At 45.9% G+C, this 24,622-nt stretch overlaps 2 protein-coding genes across 2 annotated transcripts in view; one reads left to right on the top strand and one right to left on the bottom strand.

Annotated features, from left to right (window-relative positions):
• LOC142893398 (equilibrative nucleoside transporter 2-like) overlaps positions 1–24,622 on the bottom strand; it is a 279,352-nt gene that overhangs the window by 243,027 nt on the left and 11,703 nt on the right. The window lies entirely within an intron of this gene.
• LOC142893399 (serine/threonine-protein phosphatase PP1-beta catalytic subunit-like) lies at positions 1,652–24,286 on the top strand. The gene is made up of 8 exons (XM_076033948.1): positions 1,652–1,819; positions 15,543–15,674; positions 16,343–16,573; positions 17,715–17,819; positions 18,135–18,206; positions 21,265–21,416; positions 22,258–22,392; positions 23,672–24,286. The coding sequence occupies exons 1-8, from the start codon at positions 1,768–1,770 to the stop codon at positions 23,771–23,773; spliced, it is 981 nt and encodes a 326-aa protein (XP_075890063.1). The 5' UTR covers positions 1,652–1,767; the 3' UTR covers positions 23,774–24,286.

Raw genomic sequence — 24,622 nt, 5'->3', positions numbered from 1 at the left:
TTGAATTGAAAAAAACAAAAAAAAAAACATGTAAAACTGAAATAACACCATAAACACCTGTTAAAAAGTCCATCAGTAATTATGTGAAAAAAATATGTATCATATGCATATAAGAGTATGCTATATTTTACTCTCGAGACTTCGGAGATGTTTATTGATCTTGTTTTAAAACGATACAATATTTCAGTCTGACAAATACAATAGACATCAGTCTGAGAACAAAAATGGTCATGATTTTTCTATACTCCAACTCCAACTCCTACTCTCCTATTATGTTGACCACATATATTTTGTTTTTTTCCTCTTTTTTAGATATGTAATATAATGTTTATGTGTGTATATATATGCGAACTACGAATTCGAGTTTGCGCGCGCGCGCGCGCGCACACACACACACACACACACACACACACACACACACACACACTGATCGAATTAAATTTAAAAATTAAAAAAAAGTGACTTTTGTTTTTTAAGACATGTGGGCTTCACTTCCGATGTTTTCTGACTGGCTTGACTCAGCTACATGAACCCCCCCACCTCCCCAACCTCCTCACCGCCCCCAGATGCTTTAGTTTGCAGCAGGCTGGGAACGAGGTGCCTCCACCCACTCAAACGTTGCGGAAATACCCAGATGACGCACTCACAAGACTAGAAAAATAAGTTGTGAGAGTGAAAGACTCAACATAGGCGGTGATATTGCCGCTAACCAGAAGAACAGAACACATGCAGAAGAAGAAGAAGAAGAAGAAGAAGAAGAAGAAGAAGAAGAAGAAGAAGAAGATTATCTTTTCACCTCACTAGTCATAGCCTCCAAGTCTATGAATAGACTCATCTCCAATCTCCAGAAGTTTATTCTTTGGTAAACAGACTGCGCAGCTGTGTGCTCTTTCATTTTGTAGCTTTATAAACAGTTTCAGACACACACACACACACACACACACACACACACACAGAGAGAGAGAGAGAGAGAGAGAGAGAGAGAGAGAGACAGACAAGACATGGGGATAGCGAAAGAGAGCAACAAGTATATGAAATCCTTCGAATCGAATTCACGTTCCTACTTATTGTAGCCAGTAGATGGCGCCTTATATCAGGACAGGACGCTCTCAATTTTTGGACATTGCGCATTTAAGATATTATTTAACCGCCATAATCTTACATTAGAGTAGAATAACTTCGTTATGTGAGATATATGAAAAAAACGGTATTATTTTCTCTATTTTGAAATGTTTTCCAGTTTTCCAGTTTAACATGAACACAAATCCATGAATGTCAAATATTAAAAAAAAAAAAAAAACTCAATCGACAACGGTCCACGGCATAATAAATGACGCCGAATCTTGGAATGTAAAATTTCTGATTTGCCGCATCTGTGCGGAAAAAAATAAATAAAATAAATTCTATTTTATGGATTGTTGTTTTTCCTTGCAAAAAATATTTATAATCTAACTAATTCATTTAATTTGTGTATGTGCATTTAATATGTACTACCCCTACTGCTGCTGCTACTAAGAATTAAAATAATAACGGTAATTTAAAAAGTATATTTGCCACCGAAAACAAAATTTCCGAGGGACACTCAAATCCAACAAACGCAACCGCGGTAAACTGGCGTGGCGGGAGTGGGCGGAGCCTGCTCTTGGGTGCAGAGTGAGGCGGTGTCCGCCCAGCCTGCTGCTGCCTGCCGCCTGCTGCTGCTGCTGCCTGCCTGCCTGCCTGCCTGCCACAGACTGCGGCGGGGAGAGAGAGCTCTGCGCTACAGAAATGGCGGAGGGGGAGTTGGACGTTGACTCGCTCATTTCCAGGCTTTTAGAGGGTGAGTTCGCGACCGCACCACGTCTCATTACATCGTCTACAGTCGCTCGGTGTAAATGATCAAAGCGCCGGGGGCTCATTTTAAGCGGAGTTTCGCCAAATAAAAGGCCTAGCTGTGCTCGCTAATGTTAGTTAGCTTAACCCGGTGTGTGTCCAGCGGGACCGTAGCCCGCCTACACTAACTACTGTACACCTTTAGTTCAGCACTGGGGAACGCATACCCATTGACGTGTCAGTGTTCCCCAGAAATCTGATGATACAGTTCTTTTGTTTTTTGAGGTGGGGCAGCGATTGAATTTGATCTTAAAGTTATGGCCGGAGATTTACGTTGTACACCGACAGGGACAAGAGTGGAGGAACAACGCCAGACCAGCTTTAAGACGAACTTACGAGAACGCCCGAAAACATTTAAATGATAATAATTTAGCAGCCACCGACCCCGTCCTTTTTTTAATATGTCACCCTTTTGCTATGGTATGGCTTCAACGTCAGCCATTAGGTGTTTCAATAAGGAACTCAGTGTGGAACCATATCGGAAAGCTTTCACACAACCAATGCACCACAGTGGGCGGCAGCTTGTGGCTCCCATCATTCCACAAAAGTTGACATTTGTCCTAAAAACAAAGTGCACTTTGATGAATGAACTTCGTTGAACGGTTAAACACAATTATACAGTTTCCTGAAATGTCGGTTTCGATTCGTTTATTTGCACGCAGTCACACCTAGAAGGACTAAGTTTTGTTTTCTTTATTTAAAACCGGGTTTGCTAAAAAGAAAGAAAAAAAAGATGCGTCACAAGCTTCACTGTTTACATGGGGAATATTGCTAAGTGGCATTGTTTACATAAGCTATAGGCCGCCTGAGAACATCCTTCATTGTGCATATCCTGTTGGCATTTTAAATGTAAACTTTTATGATGCATTTCCCCCGACCAGTGTGTAGCAGAGATTAATGCAAAAGCTGGAGCACATATAGTGAATTCATCAAAAACACATTTGATTGTTTTTAACACACTGCAACCTTATTCAGTTTCATTTGTGGCAATGTGGATACAGTTCAGAAAAATAAGAGATTCTTCCTATTTTTGCTCAACAGAATCACATTTTCTTCGTGGAGTCGCTCCGTTTTGCTTAGAATTGCTCTTTTTCTCACCTAATTGGTGTTTATCATGCGCACTGCACAAAACTAGCCTCAGCACTTTGAAAGAAAGCAGTGTTGTTGCTACTGTGACAGTGTTATGTGTTGGGCCAAGGCGGCTGACTCTCTCGGCACTGCTACTAAATAAGGGAGTGACATGGATGAGCTGAGCTGTCTGTCTTTACCTTCCCCTTGGGATTGTGGGATATGGAGTGTCTCTCTGTGTCCTCAGCACAAGCGCGGCAGACAAACATCCTTGATGGATCATCCTGTCCCATGTGCTGATTTTGCTCAGAACCTAATGCAGGTGAATGACTTGTTCGCACTGTATCAACATGCCAGTCGAATTTAATCGACTGGATTGATAGGGCCAGGTTACATAACCATGTTGTTTGTTTTTGGTGTGTCCCAGCTGTGTAATAACATTGACATTAGCCTCCGTTATCAGCTGAGTATTGCCAGTTTTATATCCACAAATGTGGTTGTTTTCCGCTACAGAGGAAATGGAAAGAAGGGACCCTAAAGACTTCCAGATGTGAGTCGCAGATGCATCCAACCGTCCATTATGTGCCTGCAAAGTGCCCTCCTAATACTCGGCCTGTTTGTACCAGCCTGGCTCAATTCTGGTGCGAAAATACCAGCAGAGAGGCGGACTCAGCGCTTTCCTTTGAAGGCTGACATATCTGGATCTGAACCAGAGGGCTGGTGCCAGCTAGGACTGAAGAATTTGTTCGGGATACAGTGCCAGCACAGTCCAGTGTCCAGGATGTGGTGCAGTTCTGAATATGAGCCTTTTTATGTTTGACAAAAATCTATTTCTTTAGAGGATTCTAAGCACAGACTTATGAAACCACAGGAAAAGGACATTGGAGGTCAGTTTGATGATTTGCAAATGTTCAAATTTTGCTCTTTGCTCTTCTTCCCTGTAACATTTTGAACATATAAAGTCCCAGTGTGTACATTTCTGTGGTATTTGATGGTCAGGAAGCACATTGTACACAATGTTTATGTTAATCCCTGTGTTATATTGTGCCACTTGATCCCATGTCTTTCTGAGACCGGCTGTGAGACGAGAGTAAAATTTATAAAATCACAGAAACCCATTTTACCCATAAACAGTCATATTTCATGCCGACAGCTCTGATAAATATAAATGTTACACATTAAGCTTTTTTAAAAAAAATAGTAATCATTTACCACTTTCCACATTTGCCTGTTCAAAGTTCCCCCTGAAACTATTGATGCTATTTAAGTGTCCTCCATCACACCGTGATAACTCTTATTTAAAATACTGTAATGAAAACAACTTAAACTGATCTTGGTTGTCCACCTGGATGGAGCAGATTGAGGCCGCACAAGCACAAGTGTCCCTTGTGTGCTGGTTTGTCGTCTCGAAAGGGCCTCGATTTATTTTAAGACTTGACATTTCAACTTCACAAAGACCACTCACTGCGTCTCCCTCTTCACCAAGGTGATGGAACCTCACTGTCATTAATCTTACTTCACCTTAACCAGATTACGTCCTCAGCCTGCTTTAATTTAGACCAAAGACCTGTTGAAAGCTTTCTTGAGGCGTTAGAGACCCCTCCCCCCCAACAAAAAAAAAATACCTGGATTGGATTTCCCTTAACTTCTTCCAAGTTGCTTTGCTTTTTGTCAGTGCCCACTTGAGCCAAGCCTGAACCTGCATACCGTCTGCACTCAGACGCACGTATGGGGAGCTCTGTGATCTCTAACTAAATGTCAGCAGGCACAGCTGTCCCTGAGAGAAATTAACCCACCCATTAGATGACAAACACACACACGCACACACACACACACACACACACACACACACACACACACACACACACGAAGGGAGGGGTGCACTTAAAGGGCATGACAGTAACAGCAGACCTTTACCTCAGTTGGTAAAGGTAATACTTCTTAGTTTTGAGCGTGGCCCGTAGCAGTCAAGACCCTGGCAATTTCAGAATGTTGAGGTTCACCTTTTCAAGAAATCACTGCCCTTGTTGTTTTGTACTCATATGGGTCTTAAAGTAGTAATAACCACGGTGCTATTTCAGTCATACACATGGTGGCCTCTCTAGAGTCACACTCCCGCAGACCCATCTGACCAACGTTTCTGTGCTCTGCAGCCAAAAGGAAATGCCGGCACTGTTTCGTGCGTTGAAGAGAAGGTAGCAGACACTCCTAAAGTGTCAGCAAACATGGAGATCTTAGAATCTGCATTGACAAGCATGGTCGGATGTCACATTCCTTAAAGCAGGAGGCCAGATTGCACCAACAAAAAAATACAAAATCTTTGCAGGAAAACACAACTAGTTGACTTTGTCTTTGATCAATTAACTGAGTCAAATTTAGTCTCCAATGGTTGTTTGTCTTTCTGTTACGGCCCTGCAATGAACTGGCATCGGTCTCCAGCAGACCCTGTGACCCTGAGTGCAGGACGAAGCAGGTATTGAAAATGGACCCATTGACATAGAAAAATAAATCTTATCACATTATTTTATTTCCTTCACGTGTGTGTCTTGTGAAAACGCCACCTAAGCAGCGCACGTGTCCTTTAACATTGGTGCGTTCAGATAGGCCGACAGGCGTTGTCTAGCCAACAGGCCGAACCTGATCGACTGACAACACGGCTTACAATCACAGAACCCTCCCCGGTGACCTCAGCGCTCCGGGTTTCTGGCCTCTCCAGTTTCATTTGTCACCCTGGAGCACAACGACTTGTCATCTCCCTCTCTTGTGAGTCAGAGTTGAAAGCTAAGCAATGCAGCTGCGCACGGATGAGCTCAGATTAGTCTGGTAGTGTGCGCCGAGTGCCTGGATGTTACTGCGGTGAGAGTTGGTACATGACAAGTCAACCTTGTTTGACGAGTCTGTGTCGGGAACGAGAGCTCTGTCAAGGTGGAATCTACAGAGATTGCCACAATGGACATGTTCATAGCCAGGGATACTGTAGAATGTTACCCCAAGGCACTAGCTGTGATCTTGAATGACTAATATTTCTAAAGTATTTGAAATAGTATTTGCTATTTGTGCTGGCGATCCATTGTCCTTGCCTAAATTCACAAGGCCTGCAATTCACAGCGGAATTGCAGGTAATAATAATAATAATACATTTGATTTATAATGCACTTTACATTTAAGCAATCTCAAAGTGCTACAGAGCGAAAGACAATAAAGAAAAATAGAAACAGAGTTCAATTAAAAGCTATTCTAAAAAGGTGGGTTTTTAGGTTTCGCTTAAAAACATCAATAGTTTGTGGGGCCCTCAGGTGGTCGGGAAGGGAGTTCCACAGTCTGGGGGCTGCAGAGCTGAAGGCCCGATCACCCACGGTGCAGGGCTTGGTTCTGGGGGCTTGGAGGGTGTTTGCGCTTGCGGATCGGAGGGTGCGTGAGGAAGTCTGGGGGATGAGAAGTTCCTTGAGATATTGGGGGGCTTGTCCGTGGATGCACTGGTGAGTGAGGAGGATGACCTTGTATTGGATTCGGAATGGGACAGGGAGCCAGTGGAGGGATTTGAGAATGGGGGTGATATGATTGTATTTGCGCACCCTCATCAGGTATCACATAATGTAATTGATTCCTGCATGCAATTTCTGTGATGTGCAAAATGTTCAACCGACAACGAAGCTTAGTAACAAAACGTTGCCGGATTCAAACCTCAAAGACAACATAAACATGGGCCAGAGGAAAGTACCGCTGCTTAAGGCAGCCACGGTGCTATTGATCTCGGTAGTGAACCAAATGCTCCAGACAGGTAGCGTCGGTGCTGGTGATGTTATAAAGCAGGTGACCCAAAGACAGGTTTCAATCTAAGTGTCTCGGATTGTGCCTTGAACAGGATAGCGTTTACATTTGAAGCCATCATTTTTTGTGTGGTTGCGGGATGTGAAAAAAAAGTATGGAAAACAAGCCTCGAAGTCACCTTCAAGGCTGCTGCCGAAGGACAATTTACATCTGTTCCAAACACAAATATTTGTCAAGAACAAATAAATTTTGAAATGTTGGAAATAATGATGAATCTTTCGGGTTTCGTCCCAAATGCAAAGATGGGGGAGTGGGAGATTGGTTTACAGCACCATAGATGCTAGCTTGGGATCCCATCATTGAAGTTTGATATCATACCCTGTCCCTCAAACCTGTGCATGCTGCTGCAGTGCTGTCACAGTCCCGCAGAATTGATCCGTCATGTGTTGTCACAGCACTTTCTCTTTACTCACCACAGATGGTGTGATGCCGCATTTGCTGCAGCACTTCTAGAAATGCTCCTGCTGGCTGCAGAGCAGCGGTCGCAGCGTGGCACGAAAAGACTGCACGTCTTCCAATGCGTGACTCAGTCTTGTATAATCCATTTTCCTGTTTGTTGGTCAAGGTCTCTACCGCAACTTTCCCCTCCTGTCGAGCAAAAGTGGCTATTACAAGCCCCAGCTTCGTCAACATGCCCCTGCTAAGCCCACGGTGACACTCGTCTTTGGCCACAACAGGCCCTCTGTCTGGCCTGCCAGCACAGGTGGCCCTCGCAACTCGAGAAAGTCTGGGAAAACACCTTCCTGAGGCATTTAGTTGGTTTTATGGGCAACAACACCAGTTGTTGCCTACGATGGGCACATAGAATCCACTTGAGAATGTAGCTGTGGTTCCTGTTCGGGCCAACTGGATACAAATGTTGGCTTGACCAACTGTTATATGTATATTTAACACCAAAGACATGAGGAAAGCCCATCCTTTTCTATTTCGAATTGCTCCATGTCTGCTTAAAAAAAAACAAAAAAACAACAACACAATTCAGGATGTCAACCCTCCTAGTTCACAACTCTGTTATGTGAAAGCCGATCATCAATTGTCAACCCTCAACTGTCAATCAAATGTCAACCCTCATCAGCAATCCAAAATATTTACTTCCTTGGATATGGGTTTTTGGCACTGAAAGACAATACATTTTACGATGGCCAGTAGGATGAGAGCACTACAGTCGGTGCTACAAATGTCTGGGAGTTTGGAACACAGCCCTGGTGATGGTAAATATAATGATAAACAGAGCAAGAGAGGTCTCCGTCACTGCCTGTGAATTCCCCTTTCTATTTTCAAGAGTCCTGTTGTGTGGACCGAACAAAGACGCCCTCATCTGGATCGTGTTTAGATGCGCCACAGTTTATAATGCATCTTTGGGCCTTTTGTTCACCACTCCTCCTCCTCGCCTGTGGCCGGGCGTGGAGGGATACCGCTGCGTTTGCGTGGCGCTCGGGCTGCTGGCGTGGCACTCTGTTGTGGAAAACAACAATGCCGCAGCCTGTGCGGCAGTGGAGGGTTTGGTTCGGAGGGGGTGAGAGGAGGGGAGCGTTCACTCCCTGGCACCGAACGTGGCACCGAGCTCGCCCTAGCTGCCTGCCTGGCTTGCTGGCCTTTCGGCTGTCCAGCGAGTCTTTTTCAACAGCCCCCCATGGACTCCCTCTATACTCCACACACCCCATTCCAGCTAGGGCGGCAACAAACTCTGTAAATGTCCTCTGACAGCATACGTTTTTAAACAAATACATCAAAATAATGACACTCAAAGCATTTATCTGCGACATAGTTGTTATATTTTTCAATGTAAAATATCACAAATGAATAGCTTAAACAGATTTCTTACAACTTAAATTTCAAATTAATATACCCTAAATCACACAGTTGACAAGTGACAAGTTACAATTCAGTATAAACGTTAGTCTTGACACTGGCTGAAATTCACTAATTACTGCCGTAAATTTATTTAACTACCTACTACTTACCTAAGTGAACTATCGTTCGCTAAGCAAGCTGGTTCCATGATTTTCCGATGTGCGAAAAACATTATGTACTTGCGTCATTGGCTGATGATGAATGAACAAATACGGTTGTAATTCAAAACATAAGTACGAAATATCTTTGCTCAAAGTTATTTGTTAACTCCTCTCTGCTAAACTTTAGAAACTTTGGCTTGGAGTTTAGAGCCTTCTCAGAGAAGAAGCCATTCTTCTTCTCGTTTTTTTTGCAGGATGTAAACCACGAGCGACACTGCCACCCTCAGCTCTCAGTACTGCGCTGCATCTACAAACGAGCACGCGTGCGGCCAGAGCGTGATTTTATCACTCAGCAATTTACAATAACAATAACACGGCGCTTCAATTATCGCGTCGACAAATTTACGTTGTTGACATAATCAATTATGTCAACTAATCGTTGCAGCCCTTATTCAAGCGCCGCTGAATTTCTTCTCCAACTCTCCCACTTTGCTCCCCCTGCATCTCCGTCCACCCTCCTCTCAGTTTCACCCTTTTCTCTTTGCGCCACAAAGACGGCCATTGAGCCCCCGGGGCCGGACAAAAGCCTCCTCTGAAAAAGCGCGAAGCCTGCGCAGAAATGCCACTGCAGTCTGGATTTCTGCCTTGAGATTCCCATCTCGAGCTGAGCCCTGTTCACTGAGGGGGTCACTGTTTTCCGTTGCCTCTGTGCGGGGGAGTGTGGGAGAGGGTTTTGCATGCGGGAGTAGAGGGGAGCTGCCGGCCCTGTGCCGCCGTCGGCTTAAAAAAGGTCTGACGGAGCATCTTCGTGGGCTCCGTGAAGCGCAGCAGTCATGCCTGTTTAAAATGCACAGCAATAGAAAAACAAAAATGTTTTTTGTTTTTTTTTAAATTGGTTTCTTGGAAATGAGACTTGATGGCAGATCGTGCGTTGCTTGCTTCTCTGATCATTCATCTGGGTTGTGGCAAAACCTTCAACACTTCCACACTTTAATCACCTCTCTATCTCCAGCGCCATTACAGTAAATCCTTCAATACTGAGCCATTGTCATTGCACCGTGTGACCAAGCGGCCTCTTGGTAACTGCGCGAGTTGGGAAATTACGACTCAGCTGCTGAGCCAAAGACTGCAACCACAATGTGGTGATTCTATTTTTTTTGTGTGGTCATTCCGGGATTTTCTGACTTTTTCTTTGCTTTTCATATTTGCAATGGTTGTAGGATGTCGGTTTAAAAACTCCCATCTTTAATTGGAATGGTACAGTCCATATTTTTGTCAAGCATGTATTTATTGTGCTTCAAAACCCCATTTGTTTCAAGGGTTAGTCAATTAATTTCCGGAACAATACAAAAAAAAACTCATAAGCAAATACAAAAGCACAAAAAAAACTAATTGCACGAGTCATTACAAAAGCTGCATTACAGGGACTGTAGTCGTCATTTTCAGTCTGGTTCGTTACAAATTCACAAGGACATTAAAAGCCCCGCATAATGCATGTTTCCCTTTACAAGTGTTTTCTAACAATGATCAAGCCGAGTCCCTGGAAACGAGTCCATCGTTAAGTTCCTTTGTTTGCTCCCTCTTTCGGAAAGTGTGGGACAAACAAATGGCCTTCATGATGTCTCAAAGGGCGCAAATACCTCTCCCAGTTTATTGACCGCATCCCCGGCCAGTTGTTGTGATCACACTCTTCCCTGTTATTCCACTCGTTAATGAAAATGGCGATAGTTGAAGTCCGGGGCTGTTCATCAGCTGGTGGCTCTTTGCTGACGTCACCAGTGTCACTAGGAGATGTTGAAAAGGCGGCCGATACTTTGTTCTGGACAGTCCCTCCCTTCCCGGCCAGTCCAGTTTCCGCTCTGTCACACACACACACACACACACACACACACAAGCGCCATCCCCAGCCCAGTCGTCTTCCTCCAGACTCTCACGCCCATATATGGCATCGCCTTTGAGGAGCAATCTTGTCTAATCATGCCTTATCTCGCCCTCTCTTTCTCTGGCTGCCTCTGAGTGATGTGTGCTTCCTCAAACTGTCGGCTCAACCGGCGGCCCCACAGCGTCTCCGGGGAATCTAACTGGCTCCTTGAGATGTTTGGTCGACGGCTTTGGCTCGGAATTCTTTGGGATGTGGTAACAGTCTTCGGCGTGGTGCTGAAGGTGCAGCTGAATGATGGGTTGGGCAACATTCGCATACTTGGCGAATTAAGTGTCCAGCTGGCTCATTTGTTCTCCCAAAGATCAACGCTGAAGGCAGGGGTGTGTGAATAGTTCTGGGCGGTAGAAAGTCTGTTGCGGTATTAAGGATGACTGTTGGTTGAGCGTTGACATCAGGTGTGGTCATCAGAGCAGTCTTATCGAATTGAAGCTCCAGCGCGCACATTTTTTAAGGGAGCCCGCCTGGCAGCGCATTCCGATTCAGGGTGCAGTCAGTCCGACGGGCTACCTTAAAAAATGGTGGCGCAAGATGGCAGCTAAGTAGGAGCAAGATCGTTATTGCTCCATGTATATTCTAATGTATATATGAGAACAGTTTTAAGGGTAGGAAAACCAAATTAGTTCTGTTGTACCGCGAGTATACATTTTCATTAATGAGTTTATGGGCAGTATGTTCAGCTTCTCCGAAATCAAGCCAAATTTTCAACACTGGACCTCGAAGCAAATAGAATCTGTCTAGTGTATAGAAATTGGAAAAACATTGTCTGTGAATTTTGAAATGGAGCTTTCAGACTGTCCAAATATCTGACTCCTCTGGGAGGCGATTCAGCGTGACTTCACTGGAAGAGCGCAATAAACATCACATTATGACTTTATGAGTATAATCCAGATTTACCGCTCTCCGTGCTTCTGCCCCTTAACGATTGCAGGTTGTTAGTGACTCGCAGGAAGAGCAGCTTGAGAGTAAGTGATTTTCCTGCCGCATGCTTCTCTCGTGAGGTTATTGTTAGTCTTGCAACGCTCGCGGGCTGCACCGAAACTCTGAAAGAGGTCTGCCGGCCGCCTTGAAAAAGGCCAAAAAAGAAAACGGCTGTGGGAGGCGGAGGCGAAGGTGACGTCAGCCAAACCCCTCGGCAGATAGATGGAGAGGGGAACGGGAAAAGGGGGGAACGGGCAGGAAGTCTGGGAAAAGAGGGTCCAGGCGTGGAGGCAGCAGCTGCTGGGAGGATAGCGACCTCGCTGGACGGAGCCGCGGAGCAGGACTGGATGTTCCGTGCGAAGGGGTTGGAGTGCGACCCAAACATGGAGGGCTCAGGAAGACGGAGCCTCGCCTCGCCAAATTAGGAGAGGAGGGCAGAGTTTCCTCCAGGAAGAGATCAGCGCTAACCTGAAATCCAAAGAGCTTGGGGAACGCGTCCTCTCCATTGAAGGCGGTGGTGAAGGGAGACCCGACGGCTGCTTCACCGTCCTACTGACGAAATCAGTCAAAGCAGTATTTTTTTCCCCCCCCTGTTGCTTCAAATGTTTGATCGTTGCAAACGTGGAAAATAAATCTGAACTCAGTCTTTAATCCTCCGTATAGTGACTTTTTCCACTGCTGGAGCAGCCGTGAGTAACTTATAATCACAAAAAACATAGATCTCCTGTTTATTAGGGCAATATGGTAAAAATGGGATACGACTCGGTGGGCCTGGCTACTGGAAACATGCCCCTCTCTCTCTCTCTCTCTCTCTCTCTTGAATGACTGTCTACACTCATTTTGTTGCTAGTCAGCTGTCGCATGTGAGGCTCGTGTTATACTGTGTGTACAAAGCACTGTTAACTCTGCCTTTCAATGATCTTCACCCGATCTTGTCGATATCCCGCAAATACCGCAACCGTTTACGGCCTCCTGTTAAAAACTGAGACTTTCTTGGACCTTCCACATCTTCAGAAAAGGGACAAAAACAAGAGGTGGTCTTATTACAGATCACCCTGCGAGGGCGGCCAGGGGGTGTATGTAGCCGCTACCCTGGGAGTCGTATCATTCATTGCCTTCTGTGACATCACAAGGGAACAATTCCCAGAACCTGGAGTGGAAACTCCAGGAGTGGGGTGAGTCAAGCGGCCCAAGATGTCGCTTCTTAATCATTTAGTGGAAGGTGGCTGATGATGCAAGTTCCAACCTGTTGCTGTCGGCCTCTCCAGGCCTCTTGTCCCACTCGTCAGCCCAGGAGTCGCCACTGTGGTGCACCAGGGGGGGAACCAAGCCCCCTGCCCCCAAAGACCACCTGAGTAGCCCCCAGGCCTGCGTGAGCCCCTTTCATCCGGGTCGACTCCCGGCCCAGGGCCGCGACGCTCGCCCGTGAAGTTTGCGTGCGTGCGTGTCGCAGGCTCTGGCTCTGGCTCCTCCCCTCGCCGTTAGTATTCACAGCGTGAGCTCCAGCAGCAAATTGCCGCCTCACTCCCGAGGGGAAGCGGCGGCGGCTCGTGTCTCGGGTGGGGAGGCGGTGCAGAAGGCAGACAGGGGGGAAGGAATTGGTCCTACTGGGTTGCCATGGCGACGCGACGTGGGCACCACCTCTCGTTCCCACCGTCCCTCTCAGTGGGTCGGAGGGAGGGAGGGAGGGAGAGAGGGAAGGAGGCTGCAGTGCAGTGCAGCGGTGACAGCAGTGAAGGATGCTGGGATACCTCGCTGCAAGGCCAGAGCAGTTCAATTAGCAGTCAAGGTCACTGTGTGTGTGTGTGTGTGTGTGTGTGTGTGTGTGTGTGTGTGTGTGTGTGTGTGTGTGTGTGTGTGTGTGTGTGATAAGTTGACCACATAATGAAAGGGCATCCTCCCAGGGGTTGTGTGTGTGTGTTTGTGAGCGGGTCCTATATCAGCCCCTCCCCTCTGCAGAGTGCTGAGGTGTGTGTGTGCGTGTGCGTGTGAAATGAGTCTTGGCCGCAGACACACACACGCCTCGGTTGAGTTGCTGAGCCTGAAGAGCCGCAACACGAGGTGTGCCGAGCCACAGGTCCCTTACTACAACGTGTGTGTGTGTGTGTGTGTGTGTGTGTGTGTGTGTGTGTGTGTGTGTGTGTGTGTGTGTGTGTGTGTGTGTGTGTGTGTGTGTGTGTGTGTGTGTGTGTGTGTGAGAGAGAGAGTGATACCTCTGCATGGTGTATTTATAGCCCTGCTCCAACCCTGCAGGTGTGGTGTTGGTGAGCGCTCCGTGTGTTTTGGCTGCGTCACAGGGGGACGAGTGTTTATCTCCGGGCAAAAAATAGAGGCCATGTTGTGCGCGCACACACACACACACACACACACACGTGCAATCTTGTTTTTTAGTTTCTTACTCGATAAATGTTTTGATTTTATTTCTTTTGAATTCAAATCATTTTCCTTCTCTTTGCCTACTTTTTGCAGCTGTAATTACGCTAATTTCCCCAATGGGAGATTAATTAAGGTGTTGTATTTGATTCTACGCTATTCTATTAAAGCCATTAGAAGTGCAACGAACTCCCGCCTCATCCATGTTTTTCTCCTCCTCCCCCTGATGTGGCGCGTGAGTGGGTCACCTGCCTGGCTTTAGTGCCGTGTGGCAGAGGTGTCATTTGACACCGCAGCTCTTTCTCAGCTCTGGCTCAGTTCTGCACTTTAACGAGGGGGTGGTGGTGGAGGAGGAGGAGGAGGCGTCTCACCTAATAACACAGGGAATGTAGGCCAGTGGGTAAAAAAACAGAGAAAATCTTCCAAACTGCAGAGACACAAGTCTAGCGAGGAGGCAGGCAGGCAGGAGGGGGCGTTGCTGGTTTTCGCATGCGTCAGCTGCAGAGTAACAGCCGGCCAGCCGCCCCCGTGTTGGCGCGTCACATAAACACAGAGCCAGAGGCTGTGGCACAATAATTGCTTCCCGCTAGGGAGGTTGGCTGCTCTGGGGAAAAGCTCTCGGTGGGAATTTCTCTTGGAGGTCAATAAAATATCTATCTATCTATCTATCTATCTATCTATCTATCTATCTATCTATGTCTATCTAGTAATCAGTAAGTAATCAGTACAACTAGAATCCTTTATTTCTTTATTTCGCTGATTTTGCCAGCTAAATAAAGAACACACACACTGTGTGTTTGTGCGTGTGCATGTGCAAATTTCCTCCGCCAGTGTTTTCTTGCAATAATCAACTGGTGCTGGAGATCAGCGTCTCTAGACTGCACTGCACGAGTGCACTCGGCGGCATTAGCTGTTCACACTTAAGGTGAAATGGTACGGAAGAGGATTTGGGCGACAAGAGAAAAAAAATTAAGATTTAATTTTTTTTTTACAAGTTTCCAATTCGAAAATAAAGTTGACGTAAAAAAAATTCGTGAATAAAATCAAAATTTTGCAATTAATGTCAGCGTGAAGTAAGTCAAAATGTTGAGAGTAAGGTTGAAAGTCTAGTGGAGTACTTCTGTTTTCGCCAGTTTCTTGATTACTGTGGGTGAACCTTGTGGGTCACAACTGTTTTCAGCAGTTTACTTTTAACTGTGGGCAACTGAGTTAATCCACCATCCATCCAGTCTACTCGCCGGCCTTTTTTTTTTTTTAACGTCAACTTTATTCGTGAAATTTTGACTTTATTCACAAGAATTTCCACTTAAAACTCGAAATGAAAACTTAAGTAAAAATCTCCTTCCTGTAATATTTTTTTTCATCTTCTTGTGGCCCTAACTAATCCTTTCGTAGAAATGGTCCTTTTAAATGTAATTAAATGAAAATGAAAATCGTCGGATGTACATTTGCCAAAGACGGGAGTGATTCAGTCGGAGATTAAAGGTCCCATGAGCGAGATGACAGTAATGCTCTCTAAGAGCCTCCTCCTTAAAATGAACGAATGAACGAGAGAGTCAGTGAGCGTTGTCTGTGTGCGACAGTGCGAGGATGTCGTCCGGGGAAGATCGTCCAGATGACGGAGGCGGAGGTGCGCGGCCTCTGCATCAAGTCCCGCGAGATCTTCCTCAGCCAGCCCATCCTGCTGGAGCTGGAGGCGCCGCTCAAGATCTGCGGTGAGTACACGGCCCACCGCTGCCCCCTCTTTAGCTCCGCCCCTTTTAGACGCTGACCCCCCCCCCCCCCCCCCCCCCCCCGACACAAGTGAACTACGCCACCAGGAACCACATGCGCTTTTTAATCCAGCCCCCAAACTGCAAGTTTTAGAAGAGACCCTTGCGCTAACCCATGGGTGTCCAACACTGGCCCGTGGGCCAAGTTTGGCCCGCAGTGTCATTACATTTGGCCCGTTTAGGCAATGCTAAATCGCTGCTAGAGCCACTGGCCCACCGCTATTACTGCATGTAGGGGCGTCAATCAGGACAAGGACGTTCACTGAAGGATGTTATTATGACTTAATTGGTTTATTGTTGTTATTTTAAAAAAAAAAAAAGTTTATTATTAGCTTTTGGAAGAGGGTTGCTGTTGAAATTTGAAGAAGGCTGCAAATATAAATATCTATTTACATTTCATTTATTTTGATGAGTTTCTTTTAATTTGAAATTCAGATTTTTGCTTGTTTGCAATATAAAGTTTTGCTCGTTCCATATTTCTGGGCTGAAACAACACTTGTTGGGTCCATGTAAAAAGGTTCACTGTTCTATCAGGAGGAAGATCATATTCAGTAATTACCATTTGCCCCGCCCCCCCCGCGCTGACCGGCCCCTCCCCCGCCCCTCCCCAGGTGACATCCACGGCCAGTACACAGACCTGCTGCGGCTCTTCGAGTACGGCGGCTTCCCTCCCGAGGCCAACTACCTGTTCCTGGGCGACTACGTGGACCGAGGGAAGCAGTCGCTGGAGACCATCTGCCTGCTGCTGGCCTACAAGATCAAATACCCCGAGAACTTCTTCCTGCTCAGGGGCAACCACGAGTGTGCCTCCATCAACCGCATCTACGGCTTCTACGACGAGTGTCAGTGAGAGCGTCTCGGGAAAAACAGACAGAACGGTTTCTTTGTACACTGATGTAGAAAATAGCAAACCTTTTAGTTCCTGTAAGAAAACCCATTTAAAGATGTCAAAGATTCTTATTTGTCAGGTCGCGTTGCATGGCAGTGTTAGTGTTGGTTGGTGTGGCCGTACCCGACGTGATTGTGCAACGAGGAATAAAGAAGAAAAAAGTGGAACAGAAAGCACAGTTGAGGGTGTTTAAAGTGTTATACAACAATATACAATATGATATAATAATATTGCAACCAATGGAATGCAAAGTATGACACTCTACCATTTAGTATAGGATAGTATAGTACAACAGTTAAGTAATAATACTATTAGTGAAATAACAATAACAGTAGTTGTAGTAATAATAATAATAATAATAATAATATTTATAATAATAATGATAATAAAACTTTATTTGTACGGCGCTAAATCACAACCAATGGCGTCTCAAAGCGCTTTATACAATCAGAGAGAACCAACCGGGCCCCCGGAGCAAGCAAGATGCGACAGTGGCTGGGAAAAACTCCCCTGTGGGAAGAAACCTAGGGCAGAACCAGACTCCAGAGGGCCATCATCTGCCTATGAGTAGTTGGGGTGAAATACAAAAATGGAGGAGAGACAGAGTAAGAGAGAGAGGAGCAGAGTGAGCCAGGGTGGCAGACAGGACAGATAGACCAACCAGCCATTCACAAAATGGATATAATAATAATAATAATAATAATAGTGCAATAGTGCAGTGAATGAGTGAATACTTAATTTTTGTTCACAAAGTGAAATAATGACATTTTGGGCAATCAACTGAAAAAACAGGGGGGAAAAACTTGTGCACAATCTAAGCTCCCCACTAAAAAACAACTGTAAATGACAAAAGCAGTTGGTTGAAGCAGAGGCTCATTCTTGCTTATTCTTATCCTATAATAAACAAAATAGTAGTTACATGTTTTTGAAGTGTAATATATAATATTAAAAAGACAGGGATGACACTTTGAAGGTATTTTTTTAGTGAAATTCAATAACTGTGTTCTTCTCAGTCTCTTTTTTTTCCTCTTCAGCCGCGGCCGCCACCTCTGGATCTGCTCACTCTGTCTGTGTTCTCCTGCTGGCTCCTTCAGGTAAACGCAGATTCAACATCAAGCTGTGGAAGACGTTCACCGACTGCTTCAACTGCCTGCCCATCGCCGCCATCGTGGACGAGAAGATCTTCTGCTGTCATGGAGGTGCGAGCGGCCGCGGCGGCGGCTTGAAGTTTGTCCCCTCCTGACTTGCATAATGAGCGATAAGATGAGATGATGAGCGATAAGAGTTCATTAACCTGATTTGCGGTCGTAGGTCCAATTTTATTGGACAAACTCAAACTTTGATATGATCGTGAAATATCGGCGGGGAAAAAAATGGAAACATTGTTGGATGTTTTTCCTCAAAGCCTCCATAGAGACGGACTGGAGTCACTGGCACACTGGCCGATTAACGTGTGTGTGTGTGTGTGTGTGTGTGTGTGTGTGTGTGTGTGTGTGTGTGTGTGTGGTGCACAGGTCTCTCTCCTGATTTGCAGTCCATGGAGCAGATCAGACGCATCATGAGGCCCACAGACGTGCCTGACACAGGTGGGCCAGCAGACACGCACCTGGAAAACTGTTTTGTTTCGCTTTTAGTGTCTTTTCTTTCTTTCTTTTTTTCTTCACTGTGTTTTTTTAGGGGAGCTTTTGAAACATTTGGGAAGAAAAAAAAGAAAAAGTGGGGGGTGGGGGGGAATGTAAATTAGATGTAAAGTGGAGTGTCAGAAGAGGGCGCTAGAGGCAACCATAACAGGTACAGAAATAGGAAAACGAGTCGTCGTCCTGGCAGCGCACAACAACTCCACACAAAGTTTCTTATTGCTGCAAATCCAATGGCAGCTCTCAGTGTGGTCGTGGGAAGCGACCCACATGCATTTTGTATTATATAATATTATTTGAATTGTCCTTTCACTTCCGCTGCCCTCAGGGATAACCCACAGCGTTTTGGGGAAATGTTTTTCCGAAGATGCGCGTCGTGCTTTTCTTTCCGTCTTCCCTTCGCTCGCGTCAGCAGGTTTCCCGCGTCCGGCAACGTCGTCCTCCAGCCGCGCGCTGGCTCACGCACGCTTTGGCCTGAAATCGTAGTGGGAAATGCATGTCTGGCATTACATAAGGCACGTACATGTGTCGAGTCAGGGGCCCAGATGCGCGAGTTCCGTCTCTCCGCCTCGTGTGAACCCTGTCCTGCGACTCTCGGAGGGTTGTTCGTCGAGCGCGTCGGCGCCGAGTGTGCCAGAATTCTCCCAAGTGACGCGAGCTTGGCTTCTACTTTTAGCCCCCCCAAGCCCCCCGAGGAGTTAAACATGTTATCATCCGTCTAAACTGAGGAAGTGACTCCTCCTGATGGCTCTCTGTGGGAGGATGGAGCGGCGGGGATGTTTGTTTACCACAAGGTCTAAAGCCACTGTTGACAACAGCGGTGTGTATTGATGTTTGCACACCGCAGCAGAGTGTTGGCACCTCTCACCTGGACGGCCTCTCTGGCCAGGTTAGCTAATCTCTTCCTCCACGCTGTTATCAAAACAAACTTTATCTTAGCTTAATTGTCAATGCTAGCGAGCGACTAACCGCTCCGTGCCGGAGTGCACTTCAGTGCACTACGCTTATTGTGCGACTTCAACATGATTGGCGTCGTCCCGAGTCGCGCACTGACGTTTTTGCACTTCCCAGCAAATTGGCTGCTTTTTCTTCTTCTTGTGCTTTTTGAACAGGGAATTGCAAACAGATGCAGAGACGCCGCGTCACATTTTGTCATGCGGAAACCACACAAATGCCAATACCTGACTCAGCTGTGTTGCTTTCGCGAGGAGTTGGCCAGCTAGCGCATGCTAAAGTTGGCTAGCATCACGTCACTTTCAGCTGATGAGTATGCAGACTTGTGTTGTGGTTTTCACAGTTTGGAACGTTTGTGGTGTGTGAATTGTAGAGTTTTGTTTTGGCCCACCCCCCCACACTTTGGTGTGAACACATTTGCACTGTGGTGTGCTCAGAATATAATGTGCTCAGTACACAACCCTGTGGTATGGCGCACTGCCTGTGAATTTGGTAGCCAAAAACAGAGGAATAGACTTAGACTTAGACTTTTTATTTGTCATTTAAAAACATTCACTTCTCAGTGTACATTTAAAAACGAAATTCCGATGCACCAACTACCTATGCTGTCCGGCTATGAGGATTTGCTCGTGCTATCCATCAATCGTGTTCCTTTCCGAGAGCAACAAGTGGATCCCAGTGACTACATTATGCACTGCACAGGTACCTTCTTTAAATCAAAAACACTATTTCAGTCTGCATCCAGGTTGGGGCCTGAGCTTCCAAGGCCAGGTGTCCTCCTCTATGGGCAACAGCAGCACTGACTTCCACTCTAAACCTTCTGATAGCTTTCATGCTGAAGACAGCAGAGCCTCAGATCAGATGGCCTCTCTTCCCATCGCCGGTGCCACTGAATGTTGCGGGTCCCAGGCAGGGAGGGAGGGAGGGAGGGAGGCCGTGGAGGTGCGAGTCCCTGCCCCCCGCGCCCCCCCCTTCCCCGCCCCCCTCCTCAGCATTCCGGCTGCTCTTGTCCTTATAAGGCGTCGGGCGCTGCGAGCCCGGCGGTGGCTTCTCTCACATCCTCTTATGGTCTCTGAAGGCAGAGCGGGGGAGCGTCTGGAGGTGAGGAATGCGTGTGTTTGGGACACAGGACGGGCCGCTCCGACCCGCAGCGCCTTGTTAAACGTGACAGCATGGCCAGACTCCACGCACGGTGGGACCCATCGCGACCCATCGCGTTTTATCCCGCGGCGCCGGGTCGCAGTTAACTGCCGACGGATCCGGTTACACCGCCGTGTCGAGCTGGTAGAGCATGCGTGGCCAAACTACGGCCCGGGGGCCATATGTGGTCCCGTCAAGCGTTTTAATCACTGGGATTTGAAATGTCACAATAAAACAAAAACTACAGCCACAGATATTGTTGTGTGTACACCGGGTCATTTAGTCAGCGTGTCAGTGGAGCCGCTCAATTCCATCGCCTGCCAGTGTTTACTAGGGCTGCAGCTATACAATATTGTGGTAATGCATTATTCTATGGACTATTCCACTGATCCATTGCGTGATCAACATGTGTTTGCTTAATTGAAGCCCGCTCCGCACCAGAACTCGGCCATTAACGTCACCGTGCAAGTTCACACCTGAAGTTTCAGAAGCGTTCCAGGAGTGCGAAGCCGCGCCGCCGCGGTACCGTTGCCCAATGACCGCTTCCCTCTTGGCCTCTTCCGTCCTGTGACGAAAGCACGTTGTGTCACACTGAACAGAGTGAGAATTGAATGAAACGGTGCCTCGAGGCAGATGAGATCCCTCGATTTTTATTTATTTATTTATATTTTTTTTTGTAACGGAGTTACTGGAGTTACTGGAGTTACTGGAGTAATGGTCGCAGCCCTGATGTTTACAGTCCAGCAGGTGTGGCACTGAGTACTGAACGGTAACTGGGCAGCACACTGACGCAGTGCCGGCCGACACACTTCAGGGCGAGGAGCCGCAGCGCTTGACAAGGCCTCGTCTGCCCAGCAGTGGCGTTAACATCCCCATCCTGATCCCCCACCCTCACCCCCCCTGCCCCCCGCAGGCCTCCTGTGCGACCTGCTGTGGTCGGACCCGGACAAAGACGTGCAGGGCTGGGGAGAGAACGACCGCGGCGTCTCCTTCACGTTCGGAGCCGACGTCGTCAGCAAGTTCCTCAACCGTCACGACCTGGACCTCATCTGCAGAGCCCATCAGGTAAAGCGGCCACACCAGCAGCCGAGGACCGCGTGCAGATGGAGACGAGGCGCTCAGCAGCGCCGCCGTCTGGTTTGTCCCGGTGATTTTCCACCTTTTTTGTGTCACGGCACATTTTTTTTACATTGGGAAAAAAAAAAAAAAAACACGGCACATCAACAACCAACAGTAGGATAAAATGAGACTTTTTAGCCTAATAATGACAATATAGTCTCTTCATGTATTTATACTCACTCAGTGTGAAACCTGGGCCTGTTTAGAACAGAATAAAGCACCTTTATAAATCCCACATTGAGGAGTTTTGCATAATTACTGCAACAATATAGTGTACAGAGAAGGAAAAGAAAAAAAACAAGATATCTACATCCTATGGAGGGTTGGATTATGTTACAGGTTATCTACATATTGATGTATAAATAAGTGTTTTATTGCACCTTTCTGAAAATGTAAGTGGTTGATATTGATGATTGTTTGGGTGCACACAAAGCTGGGAGGGATTGATGGAAGAAAATAGGCTTACGTCATTTTTAAAGCACAGTCACTCCACAATGGAATGTTTTTGTGTTTTTTTTTTAGACCAATCAGGAATTAGATGACATTATCTCTCAAACGGGTCGGAACATAACACAACCTTATAATCACATTTTTGAACAGGAAAGTGCCGTGTCGAAAAAAGAAAATATACTTTGCACATTTTTTAAAATGTTTTTTATTTTATTTTATTTTTTTAGCGGTTGTACGGTAATTCTGGACCTTTTCTAGTGGCGATACAGCGTCTGCCCGCTTATTGCCTAGACTCCACCACTGGCGCTGAGCTAAAGCCCTGTGTTTGCGCCCCCAGGTGGTAGAAGACGGCTACGAGTTCTTTGCCAAGCGGCAGCTGGTGACGCTGTTCTCGGCTCCGAACTACTGCGGCGAGTTTGACAACGCGGGCGGCATGATGAGCGTGGACGAAACCCTGATGTGCTCCTTCCAGGTATGACGCAGAGCTCGCGACCGCCGCCCACGAGGCACCGTGTTTGGGCACTGACAGTGACGGGAACTTAAACACACCGAGCTGCTGTGTAGAGGCAACTGAAACCGACAACTATATTTATCCCCCCCGAATCCCTCAGTGGAACGGCAGAGTGTATTGTGTAGCAATGGAGTGTTGTCTGCAACTTGTGATTATCAGCAAATGTTTGCCTTTAATGGTCAATGAGACCGTCTGAATGATTTTGCTGCTGCTGCTGCTGTTGTTGTTGTTGTTGTGACAGACATTTGTAAAAAATCATTGGTTGCTCTGATAATAGAAGCACTTTGGGTTCTCTTTTGATTGGGAAAGGGCGCCGAAAGAATAAAACCATCCAATATAAACTTAGAAATAAGATTTTGCATGACAACGAAAGCAAACCACGACACTGTATAAACTCCCACCTTATTTATTTATTTTATTCTTACTTTACTTCAATTGGATGATTTTTTTTTTAAAGAAAAAACCAAACCAAACAGTGGCAAACAAACTTCAGTAGAAACAAAAATAGAAGTTGGAAGTCCTCCAGTTTCCCCACTTGTGGAATAACACTGCCCCCTCCTGGCCTGTCGGAGTCGACTCCTTTTGGATACATCGGTTGAGAAAAGAACAGGAAAACAAGAACCCCCGACTGCGAAGTTTTGGCCACTCAGGATTTTGTTTGTCTTTGTTTTCTAGTTGAGTATTTGAGTTAAATCAACAAATGACATTACAGCATAACCCCGTTTTTAAATGGGCTGTCAGCACCCAGGCCCTGTGTGTAACATTTAAAGGAATCTAGTTGCATGAGATGGCAGTAAAAAATGTATATATGTTTGTTTGTTTTTTGTACAGTGACTGGAAATGAGTAACTTTGGCAAGCATACACATTAGTATTCTAGAGTGTATGTATATCTGGATCAAAATATGGATGAACTTGGGTTTTTGGTATTTTAAAGGGACATTGTGGCTGATATAAGAAAGATGTACAATCTCGTGGACCAGTAGTGTAAAAAAAAAAAAAAAAAAAAAGATTGAAACATTGTTTGCATAATACTGTATTACTATTACATGGTACTTATTTGTACAGACTGGGCCTTTGAATATTATTATCTGTCTTTATTCCTCAAGTAATACTTTGCGAATGGACTTAAAGTACAAGTGTATATTTTCTTTTTTTGAAATGTTATTTTCTCACCTTTAGTGACAGGCAGTGACTGATGCTGATCTTGTGTTTGCTTATTTGCTCGTTTGTGTGTTGTAGATCCTGAAGCCCTCTGAGAAGAAAGCAAAGTACCAGTATGGAGGGATCGCGCCCCGACCCGTCACTCCACCACGCACAGCCCCGCCCCCAAAGAAACGATGAAGACAAATGGGAAAGACGACGAGATGCAGAGAATGAGAGGAGAGCCAGAGAGAGGTGATCGTTCCCCCATCATCGACTTTTCACTACACGAAAACCAAGTCACAGTAACACTCGGCAGGAGGAATCCACGGATGAACGCAACAATTAAAAAAAGACACACCTGAATAAAGCCTGTCTCATTTCTTCAGTTTTCTTCTCTTTCATCTCCCTCTGAACTGCTGTCGCACTCTCCTCTTCCTCAGTGCTTCTTTTTCTCTGCATCTAATGTTTAAAAAAAACAGAAACACGATGTTGAATGAAAACTGAGAAAAGAAATACAAAAAGTGTCATTCTGTAGCATATCAGAGTGTTTTGTTTTTTTTTGTCTTTGTCCTTTTTTGCCTTTTACTTTCTTTGACAACAGAATGACAACTAGTTTAGTTTACCACATCTCCTTACTCTCCTTGCCTGCACAGGCACTACAGGTATTAATGGCAAACTGCTGGGTTTTCAATAAATAATACAGGAAATAAATCCATCTGTGTGCACAAGTGTGGTGTTTTTCTCTGAAGCCGGACAAACGGGAAAATAATACTGAGTAGAACGTTTGACGTGCTCGAGTAAAGATGAAGAAATTGACGTGTTAAATTTGAAGTGCTCATGTAAGTGATAGAAGAGAACTGAACTATTCCAAGACATCTCAAACTGTTGAGATGTTGCAGCTGGGACAAGTCGTCATTACTCCAATGTGTATAACCACTGACGTAGGAACTCAGAACGGGAGCAGATGGATGAAGTGTGTTGGTGACCCACGTCATAGGAGAAAAAATGTCATGGAATATGTAATAAAAAAAAAAAAAGTGCTTTAAT

The sequence above is a fragment of the Nelusetta ayraudi genome, unplaced genomic scaffold (genome assembly GCF_046127955.1).
Source record: "Nelusetta ayraudi isolate G7.1 ecotype Tasmania unplaced genomic scaffold, CSIRO-AGI_Nayr_v1 ptg000042l, whole genome shotgun sequence".
Lineage (NCBI taxonomy): Eukaryota > Metazoa > Chordata > Actinopteri > Tetraodontiformes > Monacanthidae > Nelusetta > Nelusetta ayraudi.
The sequence above is the reverse complement of the archived record's forward strand: the minus strand, read 5'-3'. Positions and strand labels throughout refer to the sequence as shown.

Bases quoted from the DNA above. Each gene is read 5' to 3' on its own strand.
- LOC142893399 (XM_076033948.1), top strand. From the start codon at position 1,768: ATGGCGGAGGGGGAGTTGGACGTTGACTCGCTCATTTCCAGGCTTTTA. The intron at 1,820-15,542 runs GTGAGTTCGCGA...TGTGTGCGACAG, and splicing joins CATTTCCAGGCTTTTAGAGG to TGCGAGGATGTCGTCCGGGG. The intron at 18,207-21,264 runs GTGGGCCAGCAG...TGCCCCCCGCAG, and splicing joins CACAGACGTGCCTGACACAG to GCCTCCTGTGCGACCTGCTG.